At 39.3% G+C, this 24,505-nt stretch overlaps 1 protein-coding gene across 1 annotated transcript in view; it reads left to right on the top strand.

The window, feature by feature from the left end:
• hsd17b12b (hydroxysteroid (17-beta) dehydrogenase 12b) overlaps positions 1-23,194 on the top strand; it is a 28,281-nt gene extending 5,087 nt beyond the window's left edge. The window contains exons 2-11 of the mRNA XM_026161046.1: positions 4,774-4,820; positions 6,618-6,693; positions 7,468-7,575; positions 7,852-7,916; positions 10,125-10,169; positions 11,114-11,148; positions 15,253-15,334; positions 15,977-16,042; positions 16,222-16,371; positions 21,950-23,194. Coding sequence (XP_026016831.1) covers positions 4,774-4,820; positions 6,618-6,693; positions 7,468-7,575; positions 7,852-7,916; positions 10,125-10,169; positions 11,114-11,148; positions 15,253-15,334; positions 15,977-16,042; positions 16,222-16,371; positions 21,950-22,057 — 782 coding nt within the window. The 3' untranslated portion in view covers positions 22,058-23,194. The remainder of the gene's footprint in view (positions 1-4,773; positions 4,821-6,617; positions 6,694-7,467; positions 7,576-7,851; positions 7,917-10,124; positions 10,170-11,113; positions 11,149-15,252; positions 15,335-15,976; positions 16,043-16,221; positions 16,372-21,949) is intronic.
• Positions 23,195-24,505: the final 1,311 nt, after the last annotated feature.

The following is a 24,505-nucleotide window of genomic DNA, read 5'->3' as shown; positions in this document are numbered from 1 at the left end:
TGATGTTGTCCGACATATAAGATGTCCTTAGAGTAAGAGTATACATACTGGGGACATTAAAGTTTAAAATATTTAAATTCTTTCTGCACTGTTTATTTTACCTTGTGCCACCTGTACCACCAGAAGGAGGCAGTAAAGACCATAGAATATCTTCCAGACCACCATGACCTGTTGGACCACCAGTCCAACATGATCGAAAAATCAGGTCGGATATCCCTGTGTTGTGCGTTGTTCTTGGATCAACATTTTAATCAATCAACTATTCATCGAGGATCAACATTGCATCAGACCAATCACGCTGTTATGATGTCATAGCTTTGCAACGTGGGAAAACACCTGCTGATGTCCACTCAGGAAGAAATCCAAAAAAGGGGCCGTTAGGATTGGGGGTTGGGATGTGATCGCGGTTAGAGTTACAGGGCTATAGGTAGGGTGCGTCCATGTTGCAAAACTATAACTTTACTACAATGTAATTGGTCACATGTGTTCTTGAACCTGGACCAACATTAGTTTTGGTGATCCAGGAACTATACCAACATGATGATATCAGTTTGAGCAAAAAAGACTCCACAGTTTTGCTGATGGCCACTTACAGCTGTTTTTAAGGCAAGCCGAACTAAATAGATTCCCATGCTATGGGGCTGAAATGTTTTAAATTGAGACTTTAACATATAGTGTTCAAAACCAATGGGCACCATTATGATGTAACATTAGCTACATACATCCATTTTTATGCAGCGCATGGTTACTAACAGGTGTTGTAACCAGGATTGCTAGATGTGAAAATTATACAAAAGGGGATTATGCACCTCAGATCCCTCTTTAACCTGTGGACTGTTGAAAGTGCAGTTGGGTGGAAGATGGTTAGTTTTGTCGACCTATAATTTTTGTCTCAGTTTTTGTCAACGACCTTTATCTTTTGTCTGACAAAAACAAGTCAATAACTAAATAAAAACTAATGCACGAGTAGGGCTGCTCAATTAATCGAATTTTAATCACGATTACGATCTGGGCTTTCAACGATCATTAAAAATGACTGAGCCGATTATTAGCCCCTCCCTCGTTTATCCGCGACACCTTAAAGGCTGGTCTGTAAAAATATTGTCGGGCATAAACCGGTCCGTGGTGCAAAAAAGGTTGGAGACCGCTGATTAAGAGGACCTGAGGGAAGCTCGGAAAGCTAAGCAGAAGTTATTTGGAGAGGAGAGTGACTGCCGTTGGTTGAAAAGAGAGGTAAAAAAAAAAAAAACTTCAGTGGTGTTGCACACTATTTTATATTATTTTTTAAAGTCATTGTTAACCCTTTAAAGCCGTCAGAGCAGCACGCTCCGTTTTGTGTAACTATTTTTAAATCCCTGTAGAACCTGAACCGTGTAAGCTAGCGCAATAATTTGTTTTGCATATGAAACCAGAGGAGTTGTACTTACATCTCATACCATCAGCTTGTCCTCGGTCACGGTTTCCTTCCACATAAAGCTTTGCAAAAATTGCATAAAAAGCGCTTGCAGGAACAAAAACATAATATTCCAGAAACACGCTTCGCTGATCCGATCAGCTGTTCATAACACTTCCCACAGTGAAACAGGCGTCAGCGCGAACTATCACATGTCCGCCATTTCCTGGCCGAAACCGGAAGTGACGTCATTTTCGCGGAAATGTAGTTTTTTTTACTTGTAGGCTAAAGGCCTATACTGGTCATGTTTGACTTTTCTGAATAGTTTCTGGGATGCTTAGAACTCGAATTGCACTGCTGGAAATAGTTTATTTTGATGCACCTGCTGTTTTCTTTGAAAATTTGCATCATAGGATTGTTTTTTTGTTTTTCCTGCAGTATATAAAAATTGGTGTATCTCCAAAATAAAACTATGAACACACTCAAAATAAGTTTCCTGTTGTTGTAAACTATTTTTTGCAACTTTTTTGTATTTAAAGTTTTGAGGGATAAACCTCTTAAATTTCTCCAAGTAGAAATATATGTAAAAAAACAAACAAAAACGATTTTCAATTTTTTTTTGTAGTTTATTGCACTTTTTTGCAATTAATGTAGTTACTATGGACTTAATGCATACATATTATTAAAATATGGGCTATAACAGTTGTATAGCAACTTGAAATGCTCCCATAAATGGCACTACAACATGTAAAAAAATAATATAAGCTCTGGCGGACTTGGTTCTATAGTAGGTCTTAAAGGGTTAAATAAATATCGTCAAATAATCGAGATCTCAATTTCAGTGAAAATAATCGTGATTATCATTTTTGCCATAATCGAGCAGCCCTATGCACGAGGATCAGAAACTCTGATGAAATCTATTGACACTTTCATCAAATGAAAACAGGATGAAAATATTCTAGAGAGATGAGACTTAGAACTAATTAAGTTGTGTAGTAAGGCCGAAAAAGTTTGGAAGTGATCCAGTGAGAAGAAATTAGCTGTGCGGCGAGTTAGATGCCCACATTTGATCTGCCCCCAACAAACAGGGAGTGGGTCCTATGCTTCTGGGAGAAGAAGATTGGACATATTTTGCATTTGATGTCAAGGGAAATAAAACGCTTTGTAAACCGTGTGGAGCAACCAGTAAAAACATACCAAACTTTTACACTTGATATGATATTTAAATAACTAAAACTGAAAGAACTTAGATGCCTAAATTATGTCTAAAACTAAATGATGTTTTAGTCAAAAGACTGTGACTAAAACGAAATCAAAATTTGCCATCAAAATGAACACTGGTGGAACACACTGGAGGGACAGTCAGACAGTTCCCAGTGGAGCAGTACTTAGGCTTAAAATGCTCAACCCCCCTTTTTTAATCTTTAACTCGTAAGCTAAATCATCAGTGTGCATTCTCGTGAATAGTGAGAGTAGTTTGAGTACTGGAATTGCAATGAGGAACAGAACATGACTCATTCTTTAGTTTTAAACATTTCCTTTCCACAAACCTTTGTTGACTATTGTTTTTTGATGGTACCGTGCATATCTTTTGTTGACTATGAATGGTCCCAGGTAGTGAAGTTTGTTCTGAACAGACTGCACTTATGTCGGTGCACCTTGCATGTAGTATTTAATGAGCCTAAGCGTCCTAAAAGCCCTAGTAGCAGACCCTAGAGGCTGAACTGCTCAGTGCACCCAACCACACTGATGTGGTTTGACCTAACCCACACAGCAGCATTCCCATCTTAAGTGCACTTTACTTTCAGAAGTCTAATGCAAAAAAAAAAAAGTAAGAAGGGACTAAATGACAAAACAATAGGAATATAAAATATAATGGACAGTTTCTGAAAACACAAGAATGATATTGTACTCAAAGATGAGGCAAGTATTCCTCTCTAAGTAGGGCCTGGCAGGTCATTCAGGGACATATTGTAACATTTCGACTCACCACGCAACTCCCCATCCGCTTTTTTGTTATATTTAGCCAGAGGTGTGATGAATGGTTCCTTCTGAAAGATGGGAATTGCTAAAAATAGGATCCTGCTGCCGCTGCTGTTTGTGCCAGGCAGTTCCAGGGCATCTGCTCGCTCGACTGCCACTGATGACAGAGAGGACCTCTTTCCCCTCACCCTCCCTCACTCTCTTTTTGTCCTCCTTAGTCACCTCAGCTGCTCCCTGTCAACCGTGTCCTTCACTGCATCTAAAAGTAAATCCCTTTTATTGAGCTCAAGCTTTTTGTGCTGGGTCATAATTAGCCTTTCTACACAGCAATTTCTTGACATCACTTGTCAGTTAAGTATTGTGTCATGCTTCGAAGTAGATCTCTGTGCTGATAAAGTTCCTGTAGGTGGCACTCTTTAGCTGTTCATCTGTGGTGGCTAGCACCGCTCGGGTTTTCTGCAGTATGTTTTTTTGCTTCTACGTTTTGACAAACAAAGACAAAACAAGTCTAAAGTGGAAGAGGCAGAAAGGCTTCAGGTCCTCAAACTGACAGTGTGCATCTAAAGTATCTCTGATTGTGAAGTGGTCACTCACTGGAATCCTTCACAACAGGACAGTCCTCTAGTACTTTTGAACGAGAGTTCAATTCTGAAAAATGTGTAAATTCCTTTTTTACGTAGTGTTATAATTTCAGCTCCTTAGTACCAATAAATGAAACATTACAGCAAGGTTGCTTATTGTAGCAGTAAGGTTCTGTTTAATAGCGTGGCTATACATGTCTGGCAACAGTTTGAGGAAAGCCCCTTCCTGCCTAAGCTTGACGTTGACCCCTTAGATATATCTAGGCTCATTAAGAAATAGTTCTTTTTTGTTGTTGTTTTAAGCCAACTTGACTGACCTGCTCTTAGCCTCCAGAATCCCTGGGATGAACACAAAAGCTGAGTGTGAGCATCAGCTGGTTGACCGCCCTGCACCGATGCTCTTGTGGTGGAAATGGAGCAAATCCCAGGACCTAAGTTCCGAAATCTCCCTCAGCTTTGGAGGTTGTTAGAGAAGTGGATTAACCTCATTACTTGGCCCTGGGATGACATCAGTTACATTCATATGCCCATATATTTGGCTACATAGCACATGTCTTCTTTGGTCTGTTTAAATATGTTTTGCTTGCAACGCTCTGTTATAACAGAAGTCAAAGCTACGGCCTGTAGAGATTAATGTGATTAAGTCGTAATGGGTCAGTCTGTGATATATTTTCAATATGTTTTTCATATGTTTATCCAGTGTAATTGAGCATAAGGGAAAGGCTGTATATTTTTACATGTGTACAAAGGATCTTATTAAGGTGCGAGTAATGGTAATATAGTTTCCTTGCTAATTAAGTCTCTCTCTGTTTGTAGTTGTGACAGGAGCCACAGATGGGATTGGGAAAGCATATGCAGAAGAGGTAAGGGTCTCCCAGAGGTGTTGAGTTATGAACTTGTACTTGAAAATAGTATGTGCCTGTAATAGTAGATCTATAAACATGTAACACCTGATGGTGAGTCCGGTTAAAAAAAATATTTTTAATTTTTTTTTTTCATTTTTATACAGAAAGTAACACATGGAGAGCCACACAAATGAGACAAAAGCATGGTCACTGAAATTTATTTATTTAGGAAAATGACCCAATATGATGCATGTGAGTTGCAAAGATTGATCTGTAACTGGTGTGAACATCTTGCACAGCAATAACTGCAACTAAATGTTGAGAGCCGGGGTGTGAAACACCAGGCTGGGGGGCCAGAATCGGCCTGGCAAAGACCCCAATCTGATCGACTATATGGCTTTGGAAAATGGGAAGAAAGAAACTTTAGGATTCTGTATTTTCAAGTTCTACTGCTTTTCCTTCTGATAAAGACCTCCTCCATCCTTAATCATATTACACCAGAGTAATTCAGTAATAAATAAAACAATTAGATTACAGAAAAGTTCCTTTTTTTTTCAGTATCTACTATAGAAGTGTTTTTTTGTTTTTTTACAATGAGTAGTTAAACTTCATTAGACTAACAGGCCACTTAAGATCAAGGTGGGTTGTACGTGGCCCACAGTGTAATATGAGTTTAGAGTAACTGCTGATCAGTCCTTCACATCACTTTGGATGAGTGAGTTGAATTAAATGTTCAAAACATATTTAACTCGATGACAGGTATCCTCACATGAAGCGCTCGCTTCAGGCCATTCCACAATATCTTTTGATGAGTGAGACCTCGGCCATTCAAAACATATTTATTCCTCTTGTTCGTTTTTTGTAGAATGACTAGTTTTCAGGACATCTTTTATCTTGATGCACTGTGTGACCCAGTTTCTCTTGAGATTCCATTCACGGATGTCCTTGAATTGCACTTTCGAATTTGCTGCTGTATTTAAAAATTTACTGTTCCATTAATGACGGCAAGCTGTCGTGGCCCACATGCAGCAAAACAGGCCTAATCTGTGATGTTTCAGAGATGGAATAAGGTCCTGACGCTCGAATGCAGCGATTTTCCCTTCTTCTAAACCAAACGCCTCTCGTATACACAATGAAGTTTTTCTTTGCTCTTAGCTGCCCACAGAGCTCTGTTCAAACAGCCTTCTGGCTTGCTAGTGTGATCTTTAGCAAACTGGCTCTGGGCAGCAGCGTTGGTTTTTGGAGTGCAGTGACTTTCCTCTTGTGACCCTGCCATCCATGCCATTGTTGCTTAGTGTTAAGGCACACACTGGGTCTATTTGTTGGCAGGCAGACCACTGCTGTGAACAAGAGCAGTGTTCTTGATTTGAAGTCTGGTTCAAAGTGAATCAATGGAGTCCAAACACTTATTGTCTGTTTTGCATCAAGTTTATGAGTTTTTGAGATACTACCTCACCTCAGAGACATGTGGTATAGAATCATTTTCAACAAGAATCTCTTATATTTCCCATTAAATTTATTTACTTGAGTTTCCATTTTTAGAAACCAAATGACAAAAATAAAATCTACAAACTTTGCTTTTTAAAAGCTTTTTCATCTGCATTTGGTTCACAAAGTTGCATTTTCAGTTTTCAATATTAATTTGTTATTAATTCAAAGTAATAACTTTGACGTCTTCATAATATTGCAGGATAGCCTAGTGCCAAAATGTAAAAGTCGATCAAAGAACCAGTTAAATGTTGATCATCAGTATGGATGTAAGTGCAGTGCGCATGTGTTTTACTTTGTTGACATATTTCATTTTTGTATTTGCAGCTCGCCCGCAAAGGATTTGCCATTGTGCTGATCAGCCGCTCTCAGGAGAAGCTGGATGATGTATCCAAGGCTATTGGTGAGATATGCACATGTTTATATTATTTCAAAATTGTTTCACCCCTGTAAAATTTTGGACATGGTTAAATATTCCTCTCCTTATTGCATCGGTCACCCTGATTGGTGCAATGTCTGTGTGCCTTGGTGATTTGTGAGAATCGCTGCAGGAAGTAGTTCAGCGTATTGCAGCCAGTCAGTCTGCACCCTGCTTATCAGAATGATTTGAAGTAAACAAAAACGCAGCTAAGGACAACATCTCACACGGATTCAGCTGAAATTATCTTCAGTTTATGTGTGAAAACATCTTTAGAGTCAGATTAAAACCTACCTGTGTTCCAGAGGCACCAGACTAATTTAGTTCATGTGTATGACCGCGACTTTTAGAGCCTCATTTGTCCCGAATCTGAAATCTTACAGCTTGCATAATAATACACTAGGGCTCAGTAACAAAAGAATAAATTATACTGCACTGAATTTAGTGTTTTAGCACAAGTGATCTCTTACTGAGTAGCCCTTTGCTGGACTCTTATGCTTTTGGTTATGAGGTAGTAAAATCTTTTACTGGAGCTGAAAGTGAATATGTCCAGTTAAATGAAAGCGTCCTCTTAAGGGAGGGATAACCTCACTGATGATTAATTTAGGGTTTAATACTTTGTTCCCCTTCCTTCCCTTTCTAAATCACTATTTAATAGTCATTTTTGCCATTCCTGAATGCTATTTGTGAGTATTGTTTTCTGGTATCTTTCATTGTGACTCAGATATAGTAAATTAAAATGCATACTTCTGTCCTCAGCCAGTAAATGTGGTGTGGAGACAAAAACAATTCAAGCAGACTTCAGTGCTGTTGACATCTACTCTAAGATTGAAGGAGGACTCACAGGACTGGAGATTGGAGTACTGGGTAAGACTGCAGGAGGTGCTGAGGCCAGTTCCCTTTTCACGAGTGTTAATCAGCCTGTCACACGATATGTCAAATCTTATCTCAACCACATCTGACAAACAATGAGTGCTGTGAAATCCACTGTGTTTTTCATGTATTCGGAAGGGTTAATTTATAAGCCTTTTACTGCCCCCTGAAGACTGAAATGAGGAATAACAGAGTCAATCCTGTATTCATAAAATACTTAATCTCTTTGAATAATTTGGCAATTCTGAAATTTTTTTGTCTTGTTAACAGTGAACAATGTTGGGATCTCCTACCCTTACCCTGAGTTCTTCCTCAGCGTCCCCAATCTCGACACTGTAAGTTCCAAGTTTTCTGATTATTGTATTTCACATTCAAATTATAGTTAGTATGAAAATACATGAATGTTTGCCCTCGATGTTTCTCCAGCGACTGCATATTCCACAGCATATATCGGCCCTCTGCTCTATTTCTGTAAACTGCTGTAGCGTTGAAGGAAATCTAAATTTTTTATTACTATTTAAAGTTAAGTAGATTAGGTCGCTTCACCTGCATTAGACAGCAGTCCAGTTTCCGTCAGTCTCACTCTCCTTAAATGGAGATCGGTATAGGTGGGACAGTTTTACACTCAGAGCAGTATTCTGCCTCTTAAAAGTGTTAAGTAGAAGAAGGGAAATTTGTTATTCATGAAGTCTTTAAGCTTTGTAAATCATAAAGTCAGTAATGGCTGTTGCTCAGGAATTTCTAGCTGAAAGCAGGTGTAAAAGAATTTGTAGAAGAATGCGCGTGGTATTTCTTCCATGTGAATAGTCCTTTTACTGTTACAGAATACATTTTTTACGATTCCACCCTATCATGTTATCATTTACAGCAGTGGCTCCTAAGTGATTTGCTGCACAACTTGGGATTTTGTGTCAGCCATGCAGTGCTTTTTGTAAAACGAATTGATTACATCACTGCTATCTTAGCCACTCAGGCAAATTCTATAGCCTAACAAAAAATGAGAGGGATCCCAGGTATGCAGTTCCATTAACCGTTTAAAGCCGGTCGGAGCGGGCACGCTCCGTTTTGTGTAACTATTTTTAAATCCCAGTAGCACTGCAACCACGTAAGCTAGCGCAATAATTTTTTTTTACATATGAAACCAGAGGAGTTGTACTTACATCTTATGCCATCAGCTTGTCCTAGGTCACGGTTTCCTTCCACATATAGCTTTGCAAAAACTGCATAAAAAGCGCTTGCAGCAACAAAAACATAATATTCCAGAAACAGGCTTTGCCGATCTGATCAGCTGTTCATAAGACTTCCTACATTGGAACAGACGTCAGCGCGAACTATCGCATGTCCGCCATTACCTGCCCGAAACTGGAAGTGACGTCATTTTCGCGAAAATTTTGTTTTCTACCTTCAGGGCCTCATGAGCCTATACTGGTGTTTTTAAAGGTTATGTTTGACTTTATGACTTTCTGTGTCGTTTCTGGGATGCTTAGGACTCATATTGCACTGCTGGAAATAGTTGATAGTTGATAGTTGCTGGAAATTTTGATGCACATGCTGTTTTTTTGCAAATTTGCATTATAATATTTATTTTCATTTTTCCTGCAGTGTATAAAAATTGGTGTATTTAAAAAAATAAAACTATGAAGACACTCAAAATAAATTTCCTGTGGTGGGAAACTATTTTGTGCAACTTTTTTGTATTTACAGTTTTGAGGGATAAGCCTCTTAAATTACTCTAACTAGAAATATATGTTAAAAAAACAAAAACGATTTTCAATTTTTTTGTAGTTTATTGCACTTTTTTGCCATTTATGTATTTACTATGCACTTAATGAATACATATTATTAAAATTTGGGCTATAACGGTTGTATTGATGTATAGAAACTTGAAATGCTCCCAAAAATGGCTCCATAGCATGTAAAAATATAATGATAAGCTCTGGCGGACTTGATTCTATGGTAGGTCTTAAAGGGTTAATGGTCACATTTCTTATAGCATGATGCATCAAAGGCCGTGATTGACAGTAAGGAGGAAAACAAAACAAAACAGTTAGCTAACAGGTAACCTTACATCTATAAAAAGAGATCCAATTTAAATAAATAAAAACCTTTTACTAGAAAATATCACGTAAGCTAGCTATCTTTTGGATTTATTCAGATCAGGGATATCAACAGCCTTCAGCCCGAGTGTGTCATCTGTCAGGAAAAGTTTGCTAGTGTTAACACTGTGCCAAGCGAGTGCAGGGCCCGTTTGGAAACTACACGGCCCTTCTGAAAGAAACTTGGCTTGTTTCAAAAGATTGCTGGATGTGACCCAAAAGCAACACGATTGTTGGATTGTGTGAATGTGTCTGATGAGCTGACAGAGGCGAGTCAGTTACACTAGATGTAAACGCACACACAGAGACTTTTTCTTTTTTACTTAAAAAGGCTTAAAAATGACAAAACAAACCTCATTTGCCAATGTTTACAATTCTACTTACAAGTACGTGCACCAGTGCAAAATGTAACCATCTGTACTAATCCACGTGTTCTTCTTGTTTCAGTTCATTGACACCCTGGTCAACATTAACATAACATCAGTGTGCCAGGTGAGTGTTGCTATATTCAAGTAATTACGTTTTTTTTCCCCTTAACAGGTTATCAGAGAGAGAAAAGAACCTTAAAATGTCAGTGTGAAAACAAATTAAATCTACTAAAGAAATTCCTGATTGCACTGCAGGTATTTCCACCTGCAAGCTAATACTTAGTAAAGCCACCTTTAGCGGTAATTACAGCATTGAATTTGTGTGGATCAATACAGCTACTTGGGACATAGCTCAGATTTTTTTTCTCCTCCAGTTTTTACTGAAAGGCACATGTGTTCAAACAAATGAAAAATAGCATTCAGGCATGTTCACAGAATTTCAGGGTGCTTTTTGATAGTCAGCATGAATGCCTGCTGCAGACCGCTCATCTTAAATGTCTGGCTCAGTCCCAAACTGCACACTGAGGACTCGTGATGCATAAATGTTTGTCATCCGTTTCCCCGTGGTGCGCTCTCTGTGGAATGAGTAATTAAAGCCGTCAAGGTGGATTCAGGTGTTTAGGATGGTTGGTAAGATAGATCCACAGTCAGGAAGTCCCACAGACCACCGAAGACCTCCACACATACACACACACACACACACACTGGCACAACACAGTGACTTATACCATAAGAAGTCACTTCTGTCCCAGTTCTGCATGTTCAGCAGTTCCCAGAGCAACAGCTACAGTCGACCCTCTCTCTTAACACTTAATTTATATTGTTCAATATTTCTTTAAACGGCTCCCTCTGCTATCATTATCATTTCTTTTCTCTTGTCTCTCCGACCAGCTCTTCACACAACACCCACACGCACACACACATTTACGAATGTGGATGAACTCCTCCACGTACAACCCACAAACAATAGCCGTTTTTGTCTGTCTCATGCTTTTATTCTGCATCACCCACTTCTAACCTTTTCTCTTTCTGTCTTTTTCCCCCATTATCATTGTTTTCTGTTTCCAGATGACACGTCTTGTTTTACCACAAATGGTGGAGAGGTAAGTTGTGTTTATACATCACCGTTGTCTGCGAATCTATAAAAGGTTCAACGCAGTGAATCCTGATCATTCATATGCACCTGTTTTGGAACCCGCTGCGAGATACGTGGGAGGCCGGTACGGTGGGATTGTGTAACAGGGCGCTGTGTTTGCCAACCAGCAGTGTGGTCAGTGAAAGATTAAACTGGGATTTCTGTGGTAGTGGTGAATGGATATTTAAAATATTAGATCTGGAAGATTCAGGATTTTTGGGAAACTTCTTCCTTGCAGCAAAAGAAGATATTGAAGCAAATCCCAGTCAACATCATTAGTATACAATCATAGACAGAAGAAATGTGGCAGAATGCTGGAATTTTCTGAAAAGATGTTGAACTTTATTATTATTTGACTACGCAGTGGGTCAAACGTGTCGTCAAATGACACGGGAATATTAGGTTTTCGATAAGTGAATTGTTCTTTTTCTGGGGCTGTGAGATCATGTAACATACACATTCGTGCATGGAAGAAAAGATTTTTTGTTAAAGTTATATTCCTAAAACACCCATTTGAGTGTCCTAATGGTTTGAGGTAATGCAAAAAAATTCTGAGGTAGTCTGTTTCCTTCATTATTGCATCCACTCTGTACCAGTTCAACTAGCAGCAAAACAGCCGCACAGCAACTTTCTACCCCGACCACAATGCTTGACAGTTTATGCTGTTTTCTTTAGCTTGAGTATCTCAGCATTGCTCCAAAACATATTTTTATAATTGTGGCAAAACAGCTCAATCTTTTAGTCTCATCGGACCATTAAATGTTCCTCCAGCAGGCGTTTTCTTGTCTATGTGGTCAGCTGCAACCTGTAGTTAGACTCTAGCCTCTTAGTCCATAGTGATTTAAAACACAATGCTGTTCCAGCAGATTCCAGAAACCACCGAGTCAGTGCCTGTGTCTGAGTTACGTCTGACCATCTCACCTAATTTTGTCTTAGCTGAGTGTGACGGCAAAGAGGTGTCACTTCCTGCTGACTTGTATGTGTAGAACTGATTGAACTCATGATCTTGGACTTTTCAGTTTTTCAAGAGAAGTTCCTAACTTTTGTAACTCTGTGATCCTCTTTCTCATATCTGCACTGAGCTCCTTTTATTTTTCTGTTTTACTGTGTTTTGGACAGTCCAGTGGGTGTAGTCAAGTAAACCTCTTCTTTTCTTTATACGTCTCAGCTGTAAGAGGCTGATGGGGTATTGCAGTCACCCTCCAGGGAGATGTGGAAAACCAAGTTTGTGAATGCGATACCTTGAAAATAGACAATTCAAATAGACACCATGGGTGTGTCTACTAAAACACTTTGATGAATTCAAACCTGACTTTGACATCAAAGTTAGAGGTCGGAGGTGGATGTGATAACATGGAAACAAAAAAAAGGGCATAGTAGGATTTTGAAATTGATACCATAGTGTATCTACTAGGAGGGCGAGGGGTGCCACTGGCAGCCGCCAGTATTTTTATCTTGGTAAAGAGAAGCTACCAGCTGCAGTAAAACAGGAACTGAAGAGATCTTGGGCTTTTCATGTTAAGACATTTTTGGAAACTTTAGCACCAGTGAATTCATATATTTACTTCTGTTACTTACTGTTCACAATAGAACATAGAAAATATTTGAATGTTTAAGCAAGGAAAATGTAATATTGAAACAAAAACAGGCTTTTGATGCCAACAGACCTCAAAAAAGTTGTGGTGGGGCAGCAAAATACTGAAAAAGTAAGTGACACTGTAAAGAAACAGCTGGAGGAAATGATGGGGTTAACAGGCAACAGGTCAGTAACATGATTGATTGTATATTTAAAAAAACAGAGCATATTACTCAGAGTTTCTCTGAAGTGAAGCTGGACAGAGGAATAAGAATAATGTTTCCCAGTGTAAAATTGTACAGACTTTGAATATCTCATCATCTGTACCACATAACATCAAAAGATTCTGAGAAGCTGGAGAAATATCTGTGCAAGGTACAAGGCTGAAAATTAATATTGGATTCCCGTGATCTTCGGGCCCTCGGGCATCACGGGAATAAAAACAGACATGATTCTGTCATGGAAATCCCTGCATGGGCTCAGGAACACTTCCAGAAATCAATGTGTGAGCACAGGTCACCGTGCCATCCACAAATGCAGGTTAAAGCTCTATCAAGAAGCCATATATGAACATGATCCAGAAACACTTCTGTCTTCTCTGGGCCAAAGCTTATTTAACATGGACAGAGGCAAAGTGGAAAACACAGAAGTTCTGTTTTGAAATCACGGAAGCTGTATCCTCTGGATCTAGGAAGAGAGGGACCATCCGGCGTGTCATCAGTGCTCAGTTCAAAAGCCTTTCTCTCTCTGATGGTACGGGTGTGCATTAGTGCCTATTGAATTAGCAGCTTTCACCATTGAAGCTGAACAATATATACACATTTGCTTCCATCCAGACAATGCTGGTATATTTCATCAAGACAAAGTCAAATCACCTCTTGCATCCATAACAGCATCATGGCCTCATAGTAGACGAGTTCAGGTGCTGTGATGGTTTGTCTGCAGTCCACGACTTTCACCATAACAAAAAGAATTTGGAATCATGAAAACCAAAATGTGACAAAGAAGACTCGGGACTGTTGAGCAGCTGGAATCCAGTATTAAATGAGAGTGGGACAACATTCTTCTCTAAAGATCCAGCAGATGATCTCCTCTGTTTCCAGATGTTTACATTATGTTAAAATATGAGGGGATGTCTAATAATGGTAAACATAGCCCGAGCTCAACTTTTTTGAGATGTGCTGCATTCATTTTAAGATAAGATAAGACCTTATTGATCCCACAACGGGGGAATTTTTGCATCACCTCAGCTCAGGTACAGATATCAGAAGGAAATACAAAAATACAAATAAGTACAATCAGTGAAAAAAAAGTAAGATAATACACTATATACAATGGTAGCATACACAGTATGTGATTATGGATATGGTTGGAAATATGGAAGACATAAACTATATAGCTTGACATAACTATTGTACCACTACTATTCCTATTTATAGACATGTACACACACCCACATGTACACACTAAATATACAAATGTATACATATACATACATATATACCAACTGTAAACAGCATTAACATTAGAATGAGCTGATAATTTTCATGAAGCAGGAAAATGCCTCAGTTTAAACCTTGAACATATTTTCTGTCTCCTCAAGTGAACATACCGGTAGCTAAAAAGCCAGTGAACAGTGAACAGCCAGTGAACTCCTCATTACAGACAGGTTCTGTAATGAGGAGTGGATCAAAATCCATCAATTACAACATCATGTTTGGCTTGCTGATCAAATACTTTTCACTCAGTGACATGCAGAACAATTCATAATTTTTATGCAATGTGGGGTTTTTAATTTCTAAATGAAACTACCATTAAAAGAGAGTTTTGATTTCTTTGGAAGTGACCATAGCTAAAAATTCAGCAGGCGATCAAATGATTTCCCCTTCTGTGTGTCAGCTCCAGGAAAAAGATCAGTTCACAGAAGTATATGACAACTTGGATTTCCTCTTTCGTTCTTTGGAAATAGAAGTCATGATAGATGTATCCTAATAAATGTGGCTCTGTGTTGAGGCATATTGGTTTGTTTTCTGTTTTCAAATAAGTCCTGGCACACTTGGTGTATGCTAATGTGTCGTGCAGTTATAAGCCGGTGGGCCGCATGCTTGATCGTAGGCTGTTGTTGACTAATGTGGCTGAATAATTCCACAAGGGATGGGTCACGCAAACTGCCAGATATTATAATAGAAAGATGATTCCTTCATTGGTCTTTTTCTTTTTTTGTTAAATGAAATGTATGCAAGCACCGCAGGCTAGAGTTGAACTATTCCCCACATTGTAAACATTTAGGTATCTTGATGAAATCTTTGATCCTATCTGTATCTACCAGTTCCACTTTGATGTACAGCAAGAGCAGTTTTGGCTCAGCATGCAAGTACACATACTACCGTCTTCTTTTTGTTACCTGGGGATTGAAGTGTTTGTTGCACATCTTTCTTTTCACTCGTAATTTGATTCTTTAAAAAAAAAAGCACCGGCTTGTCTTGCTGTTTTTAGGAAGAAGGGAGCCATCCTCAACATCTCGTCTGCCAGCGGCATGTACCCTGTTCCTCTTCTTACTGTCTATTCTGCCTCCAAGGTAATTGCGCTACATGGTTTATGACCTTTTCATAAAGTGTTAACTGAAGTTGGACTCAGCTTACCATGTACTGAAGAGGAATCCATCTCATCTTATGAATTATTCTAATTGAACAGCGTACTGATAATTTATTGACGATGGTGATTGAAGTTTGTCCAATATTTATTTAGAAGAAGGGATGAAGTGGGTTTTTTTTTGTTGTTTTGTTTTTAAATTTTGCTGTTTTTATTCAAAATAAATGAGCCGGTGAGTAACTCGGGTCCTGAGGTAGTGTACCAATTAAATGTTTATAGGAACATGTGGCATCATAATGTTTTATCACGGTCTCATGTGCATTTGTTATCTTAAATACAGCCTGCTGTTCACAGTTTTCCTGGTTAATTTACTGCTGTCTTAATCCTGGGTCCCGTCCTGGCTGCTGTTTTTAAATAAGCAGCTAAAATTAGCCTTTGCAACATCTTGAGTTTGTCGTCCAGTTTGCTGATAATTTCGTCTGCTGGTACCATTGATACAGTCACTCATTGATTTCGTTTTTAATATGTTTTTAATAAATTTTGACAGTTTAAAGGATCTTTTCAGTTTCACCTTTTTGCCACCTTTCTAGATCTTTGTGGTTTAATGAGCTACATTTATTTCATGTAGGCATTTGTGGACTTCTTTTCACGAGGACTGCAGGCTGAATACAAGAATAAGGGGATCATTATTCAGGTAAAGTTTATACCACTGCGAAAGACCCACATATTTAATATAGACATAACTGTAGTTATTAATGCAAATTTCATAGGACTTCAGGCCAAAAAAACACGTTTCTGAATACTGTATTGATACATTAGAGTTACACAATTTGACACATTGTAACTTATAATCTCATTGTTCTCTTCTTCCAGAGTGTTTTGCCATTTTTTGTTGCGACTAAGCTGAGTAAAATCCGACGGGCTACACTGGACAAGCCCAGCCCAGAGCGCTATGTTGCATCTCAGCTCAACACTGTGGGGCTACAGACCCAGACCAATGGCTATCTGCCTCATGCCATAATGGTAGGTTCTCATGTGTAAATTGGAGCATCATTTATTCAGCCTTGGTATCATCTTTTTGCAGCGTGGACACCAAAGTTTGCACAGACATTAACAAGCCGTTGTAGGATTTTCAAATTGATTTCATAGATTCATTTACTAAAAATCCAGGACAAGTTTGACTTTGACGTATCATGTGACATATCATGCTTCTCTGTCGGGCAATGCGATGGATGAGTCTGGGTTTGGCGGTTGCTAGGAGAACGGTACTTGTCTGCCTGCATTGTGCCAAGTGTAAAGTTTGGTGGAGAGGGGATTATGGTGTGGGGATGAGAGAGTTTAGTGTGGAAGAATTTGACTGTCTTGCACAGAGTCCTGACTTCAACCTCATATAAAACCTTTGGGATGAATTAGAGCGGAGACTGCGAGCCAGGCCTTCTCGTCCAATCAGTGTGAGACCTCACAAATATGCGTCTGGAAGAATGGCAAAAAATTCCCATAAACAATCCTTAAACCTTGTGGAAAGCCTGTCTGTGATAGGTTGGCCCACATCATATTAAACCATATAGACTAGGAATGAGATGTCAGTCAAGGTCATATATGGGTGAAGGCAGATGAGCGAATATTTTGGGAGTATAATGTGTTTTGAAAACACCTTTAGTTGGTGTAGGAGCCAAGATTTGTGTAACCAATTTAACAACAAAATCAAATACATTTCATTTGCACAGTACATAATCCTGACTGTATCTGCAGATGGATAAGCTTTTAACGGCTGGCAGTAACTAACCATGACTAACAATATTGGGATGCTATAGCTGCTTTGACATTTGTGTGTACAATAAACCTGCTGCTGACAGTGACTCGAGCTCCGCTGAAAGTGCTTCAGTTAGTTGGAACTTAAAATGACTCGACAGGCCAGTTCTTACTCGGCAAATGGTAGTCTTAATGACAATAAAAGATAGGGGAGCACATAAAAGCAATGCTATTTTAACACAACTGGTTTCTCTGTAGTAGTAATGGATCTGCTGCAGCGTAACACTCACGATAACGAGCGAGAATCGTACTGCAGGTAGTCAAGGTATGTGATGGCAACAGGACTGAAACCCCATCAGGCGGCAGTTTCACTTTATACAAAATAGCCTCCTACAGGCTCATCTCCATTCACTGAATTAATGTTGTGTCAACAGTTGCTAAAGCATCTGTCAAAAGGTAAACATCCTCTGAAATAATGGAGTGGGATGCTCAGCTATCTTTTCAGTATTGTCTGCATCCTAACACTGCAATTACTCTGCAGAGAAATGAGCATCAGAAATGAGATGGAAACACAAACATAGTTTTGCTTTTCTTTTTTTTCGGAGGCGTCTTCGTTTTTAGCAGAGGTCACTGAGAGCAGCAGTCATTTTCTCTTTACAGTTCCTTCATGCTGTGCTGTACACCAGTGAACTGTGTGACATGAATATCAATGATCTTGTTTATTGATGTGCATATAAATAAGAATAGGGTCTATTAAGAGCATACAGGTGGTCAATACATTCTAATCAGCATAAGTAAGCTTTATTCGAGAATAAAAAAAGAATTCTTTTTTCTTTTTTGTGGATAAGATAAAGTCAGCACTCTTTCCTGCCTCCAGCCTCTGTATGAGGTGCAGAGAAAAGGTTTGCGTGTGCAGAATCAAAGCCTGTACCCGAGTTATACTCGCTTCAATGTTGTCTCATTACAGCTCCCTCTTGGTAGCCCTGTTCTGACCATTTGCAGGTTTGCAGTTGTTATTTCACCGTGAGCCTTGAACTTAAATTGTATCGGCTCGCCCAACTTTCACATCTAGTGTCATCACTCTTGGTGAGCCAGGTCTCCGGCTACAATCGAGGGCGAAGAGCCCACATTCCAGAAACTAGAGATGGCACGATACCACTTTTTTATGTCCGATACCGATATCATAAATTTGGATATCTGCCGATACCGATATGAATCCGATATAGTGTGTTTTTTTTAATCAATAAAACTGTTTTTTTAATATCTTGCTGCATTTTGTATAAGTTCATACTCAAGTTTAAAAAAACAACAACACTAAAGCTATTCTGTTATACCTGTATGTAAAAAAAATATTTCATAGTTCAGCAATACTGATCAATCTAATAAACTTAAACCTACACCATCCTCCCTATTCTGGTATTTTAAAGAGTACTTAGCGTAAATATTAAGCAACCTAACTAATAGGGTTCCAACTCCCAGCAACAACAACAACAAAAAAATAAAAAATAGGGAACCACCCCTCACGCTCCACCTCATGATGCTTAATCGACGTAATCAACTTTAATTTGATGCAGTGTGAAAAAAAAATGCACAGAAATCAATTATTTTTCAAGAAATATTAAATAGATTCAACATCTTTCTTTAACAGAATTGCAGACTGCACAGATGGTGCCTTCCCAAAGGAAAAAGTAAAAGCTTACTAGGGTATATATATTAGACTTAATAGTTACTATATACAGTTATGGACTTCTATTCATTTTACATCAAATTAAAACTTCGGGTGTGAGATTCAGATAATTATTTATTAAAAGCTCGACATTTTAAATGAGAATAAGAAAGAAAAGTATGTCTTTGTGCCCCCCTTTTCCCTGTTAATGCCCTATCGGCCCCCCTGGCTAAACTTTGCTAGATCCGCCCCTGCACAGTTACCAGCCGTCAGCTACGTAGAAAAGGATCCTGGAGTAGAAAGTAATATTAAATAAATTCTAACAACAGATTAACAAGCTTAAACGTGCTGCTGTTGTTCAGCCGCTGGTTCCCTCTTTCTGGTGCAAAGTGGGCCAAAAACAAACAAGACAGACGGAGTCGCGACAGAAAAGCCGATCAGCTGATCATTAAGCAGTTTCATGATTGAAGTAGCAGCAGGAGAGAGAGAGAAGAGGCAGTCGCTCCATAAATCGGTTGTTAAGCTTAACGTGGGAATGCTTTACAAACATTCAGAGATGGACTTACACACTTGCTTTACTTCTCTCGGGGATAACTTTGTCGGAGATGAAATGCCAGGTTGCTAGCGAAGCTCCACATGCTATCCAGACCACCAACAGGTCTCGCACACCACAGCCACTCTATCACGTGATGCATACTGCTCCAATGTGCTACGGTTCTGAGGCGAGTTACGGCGTGTCGCAAGTTTTGTGAGGTGCTCTCGTGATATTTAATGGATCGGATTACATTTTTTATTTCTCTCCGATATCCGATCCAGTAATTTAGGTCAGTATCGGACCGATACCGACACGTACTATCGGATCGGTCCATCTCTACCAGAAACTGTAACTGAAGTTACCAGGGCTTGCCAGTATTACAGTGTATCATAGTGCTTCCTCTTGTAGCACAGTTATTGATACGCTGGTGCCAAATAACAGTGTTTTTGATAATACATCAAACCCAGTCATTTACACTTACCCGTGTTATGACTGTGTGACTCTTCACTTAACTAGTAAATGAGGGAGAGTGAACAAAAGTTGGACTGGGCAGCAAGGAAAAGCTGAAACTGAAAACTATTAGAGATACTGACATAACAAAGCAGTGCATAATACAGTAAATGCAGTCCCAGTCAGAAGTTTGGACACACTCGTGTAATCCTACTTATAGTGACGTCACCTGGGTGATTGTCTTGCAGCAGTGCATCAACATGTTAATCAAAGGCAATGTATCGTAATGATAAGCACTTGGAAGTAGGGCTGGGCCATATCATACCGTTCACGGTAATACCAGTATAATGTTGGGCAACGATAAGAAAATGAAATCTCGCAATAGAATATGGGTAAAACGCGCATGCGCGGTGCCTTTGTTTTCATACGCACATGGCGGAAAAAGCATGACGACGACGGAGAATGAGAAGGGCGAAAGTGGATCGTTGAATGAAACAGATGAACCAGAATTGGTTTGTAAAAATGCTGCAACTTCAGTGGTGTGGGACTGGTTTAGCTTTCATCCGTCAGATAAACAACAAAGCACTATTTTTGGTAGAGCATGCTAGCGGGCCGTCGTTATTACCGTGTTTTTTGGAAAATACGGCACACTTAAAATCAATCCTTTGATGTTTCTGAAAATCGACAGTGCCCCTTATAATCCCGTGCGCCTCATGTATGAATTCTGGTTGTGTTTACTGACCTCAAAACGATTTTATGTACACGGCGCTCGAAAATCTGTCAAATGTTTTAGTACGACTTTGCTAAGCTAGGAACCCGCACTGCTTGATGGATTGTCGGAGCATTACGGCTGTCGTAGGCAGGAGCCTCTGCGGAGTGATACGTACTGTGCTTTTGTGGATATTATACATGGTTATGCTGAGGATTTGTTGGCCAATATTCACTGGAAATGCCTTTTGGTTAAACTGTCAGCAAGGAATTTGTATTTGCACTGTTAGATTTTTAGATAACTTTAATGCACATAAAAAACAGCTGCTCGTTTAAGTGAAAATACATTGATGTGGGTTTTTTTTGCACTAATAAAGTTGTGCAGTTGTAAAGTATTTTGTCTAGTGTCAATTATATCGTCAGTTATATCGTTATCGCAAATTTTCAAATGGATATAGTGATAAATATTTTTGGTCATATCGCCCGGCTGTACTTGAATGATTCCCATCCCTACTGCGAAGTGTGACTCCTTCTCTCAGGATCAGAATGTAAGCATGATGTTTTGTGGCAGCGGCGGTGACTGAACTGTTGTGTATGCCCGCTTAAAAGGGACATCAACGCAGTCGTTTTCACCCGACGTATTTGCCAGATCGGTCTCTCTGCAACTCATTCATCCTCCTCACACAAGTTGAGGGTTTGTCTTTGTCACACAGTGGAGGAGGTCCAGTACACGCTGCTCACTGGCACATACAGATGGCCGTAGTGTGATTTTCTTTGTCCTAAAGCTGACACAAAAAGTCACACTGGCTTTCCACGATTACAACCCCCTCGGTTTTAATAATATGTTATTTTAGATAAGAAATGAATTTCAGCTTTAAAGTAAATAAAGCATGAAAAATGAAAAGGGGAAAAAAGGAAATTACTAGTAATTATCTGGATGTGTTTCTAAGTCTCTGAAATGCTCTATTACTTAAACTGTTCCTTGATTGTAAAATAAGTTTACTGTAATCATAATTGAAATCAGTGTGATACTGTTGTCTTTAAAGGTAAGGTAACAGACTTTTTGGCTAAAGCGGAAACGTTTAATTTGAGCTGCCTGTTAGTATATGATGTATAGCATGCAAATTAGATGAATTTACCCATAGAGTCAAAGGGGAGAGAGATAGAATTTTACAACTGGCTATAAAGGAACCATGGGATTGTCTGTGTAGCGTTTGATGACATCAGTGAGAAAAGATTTGCATAATGCTGAAATGGTTTTATGATCTTTATGCAAAATACACAGTTATTGCAGGGACTTGTACTAAAAGGCGTGTAGTTCAAGCATAATTTGAAAAGGGCACAGGCATTAAAACGGCACAATTGCCGGAATTTTCCTGCGCGCAAACGTGCTCGCCACATTTGTTGCTCCTGTGGGTTGGAAATTAATAATGAATGCTAATCTGTTATTTGTAAATGCCACCAGCTGACCATGTAATTTCCCTCTGTAGGGTTGGGTGACTACAGCTCTGCTCCCAGCCAAGATCCTCAACAGCCACGTGATGGGGATGGGTTTGTCCCAGCGCGCTCGTTACCTCAAGAAGCAGAAGCAGGGGTAGACGGATCGGTGGAGGCCAAGACAGAGGGATTAACGACTCGTCCGACTACCATCATCATCATCACGGACCCGAGCAGATGAACGTGACAGTTTCTGGGCAAACATCTCAGTTTTGTCTCCCTCTGATATTTGCTAGCTCATAGATGATGTGAGGCAGTATCTGGCCACATTAAAAGCATTCAATCCAAACAGTTGTGCAAACAATATTGATTAAAGCGTTGCTCTTTACTAAGTGAACAGCTTTAATGAATGGGACACTAATGTTAAAACTAAAACCAACAACAACAACAAAAAAATAACCATCTGTCTGCAAAGCGTAATCAAAAAATGAACCCCGCGGGAGAAGATTTAAAAGATTTGGACGTGTCTGTTGTTTCAGACCTCCTGTGAGTTTGTGGACTAGCTTCAAGCTGCTTAATAAAAACTGGAGGCGCTTACTGTTTTGAAAGCACTTAGTGAGTTATCAAGACTTATGAAAAGTTTATTTTTTCAACCATTTCTACTGTGATGTTAAAAACGTCCTTAATTCCATCATTGTTGTCGTCTGCAAACGCACAACTTTCTGTTGAAAAGTACCACATGCTTATTCAAAAACATCCTTTTTTTTTTTAAACTTCCTCTACTGTTGATGGGTTAGCGAAGGTGCTGCTTGTGTCATTTAACCCAACTATACATTGCGTGTATAAACATGAAGAGCATAGAGGGAGAGTTTGTGATGGTTAGAATACTAAAAATGTGTTTTGTTTACAGTCATGATTGAGTTTCCGTGTCATTCTCACAGCACACTTGACATTCCAAAAATGTATTTTATTCCACGATAAATGAGTGGGTGGCTTGTTTTTTTTTCTATGCAGTAAGTGGGTCACATCAACATTTATCTCCATCTTTACAGACGTTTTATTTTTATTTTTTCTCAAGTCTTGGATTCGCTGAAATGTTGTACCCCATGTACAGATGAAGTGAAGCAGAAAACAAATTCTAATCTGACATTTGTTTGACATTCTTTTGTGACTTTTGACTTCATCCAGTATGGCAGTAGTGGTCTCACACATTACTTGCTTTGTTTGGAGTAATCTAAATGTTGTTAAGGTGTACTGTCGTTGCAGACGTCAATAAAAATGCTTTTCAACTAACTTCATCCAGTCGTTTGTCCACATGTCCTGTGTTCAGTCACCTTTTTTACCCCTCAGCCATAAAAGGCTCATAGGGCATTGTTGTCATCCCGCTGGGCAGGCAACGTGGACACGCAAGTTTGTGAATATGATAAATCAAGAAGAAGATGATGTAGGATTTTCAAATTGATACCATAGGTGTATTTACTAAAAATCTTGGGTGCATTTGAATCTCAGTGACCTGGATGTCATGTTTCTGAAAATCACCTAGGATTTTCACATTTATAGCCATCGGTGTATCTAGTAGGAAGCTGAGGGGTAGCAATGGTAGCCACCAGTATTTTTCGTAACTGGCATTTTGAATTGTGTATTTTAGCCAACTAGCCATTCTCTTCCACTTATTCTTATCATGGTCGTAGGGAGGCAGGAGCCTATCCTAGCCACCAAAGGGCGAGAGGCGGATTAAACCCTGAACAGGTTGCCAATCTGATGCAGGGCTTAACACAGCAAGACAGACAACCATTCGCGTTCACATTTACACCTAGGGGCAATTAAGGCTCACCAGTTAACCTAACCCCACTAATTGCATGTGTTTGGACTGTGGGAGGAAGCCGGAGCTCCCACGGAAATACCAGGAGAACATGAAAACTCCACACAGATAGGCCCTGGCCAGATTGCAGACTCAAACTCGGGACCTCCTTGCTGTGAAGCGACAGCCGACTACAGTATGCCTCATGTATCTTAAACTATATTAATCAAATGTGTCAGTTAGGTCTTTGTAGTTTTAAAAATTTTATTCTTTAGGATTTATAGTTGGTTAAAATATAAATTAGCTTTGTAGACAGTCATCAGTTACCAAAAAATTGCAGTTCCTGAAATGCCCACTTAAGGCTGCCTTGAAAAGAGAGTCGACCGCACTGATTCCTATGTTAAAATGCCAAACTTTACATCATGTTCAGACCCTGGAACGTAAAACAAGTTTGGTCTCTATAACTGAACACCTGCACACTTGTGCAGATAGTGATTTATTTAGTTATATATATATTTTTTAAAGAGAGGAAAGTCTAAGATGTTTTGTACATATGCAGAGGAAGGATATAGTGAACAAAGTATGGCAACCGTGGCAACCCCTAAATGGAACAGAAGAAGAAGATAAATTGCTACATTTTTATTAAAGCTTTAACTCTGCATCATGTTCGCACAAGTGGACCTTTCAGCTGTGGTTATCGTGTATTTCCTTGCTGTGTGGTTTATTTCACTGTCCAATAAGTCTGAGGTGCCTCGGTGGAATTCTACTATCTTATTAGTGTGGTATCTGTGCATGAATTAGCAGGCGT

This window comes from Astatotilapia calliptera, chromosome 1 (genome assembly GCF_900246225.1).
Source record: "Astatotilapia calliptera chromosome 1, fAstCal1.2, whole genome shotgun sequence".
Lineage (NCBI taxonomy): Eukaryota > Metazoa > Chordata > Actinopteri > Cichliformes > Cichlidae > Astatotilapia > Astatotilapia calliptera.
The sequence above is the reverse complement of the archived record's forward strand: the minus strand, read 5'-3'. Positions and strand labels throughout refer to the sequence as shown.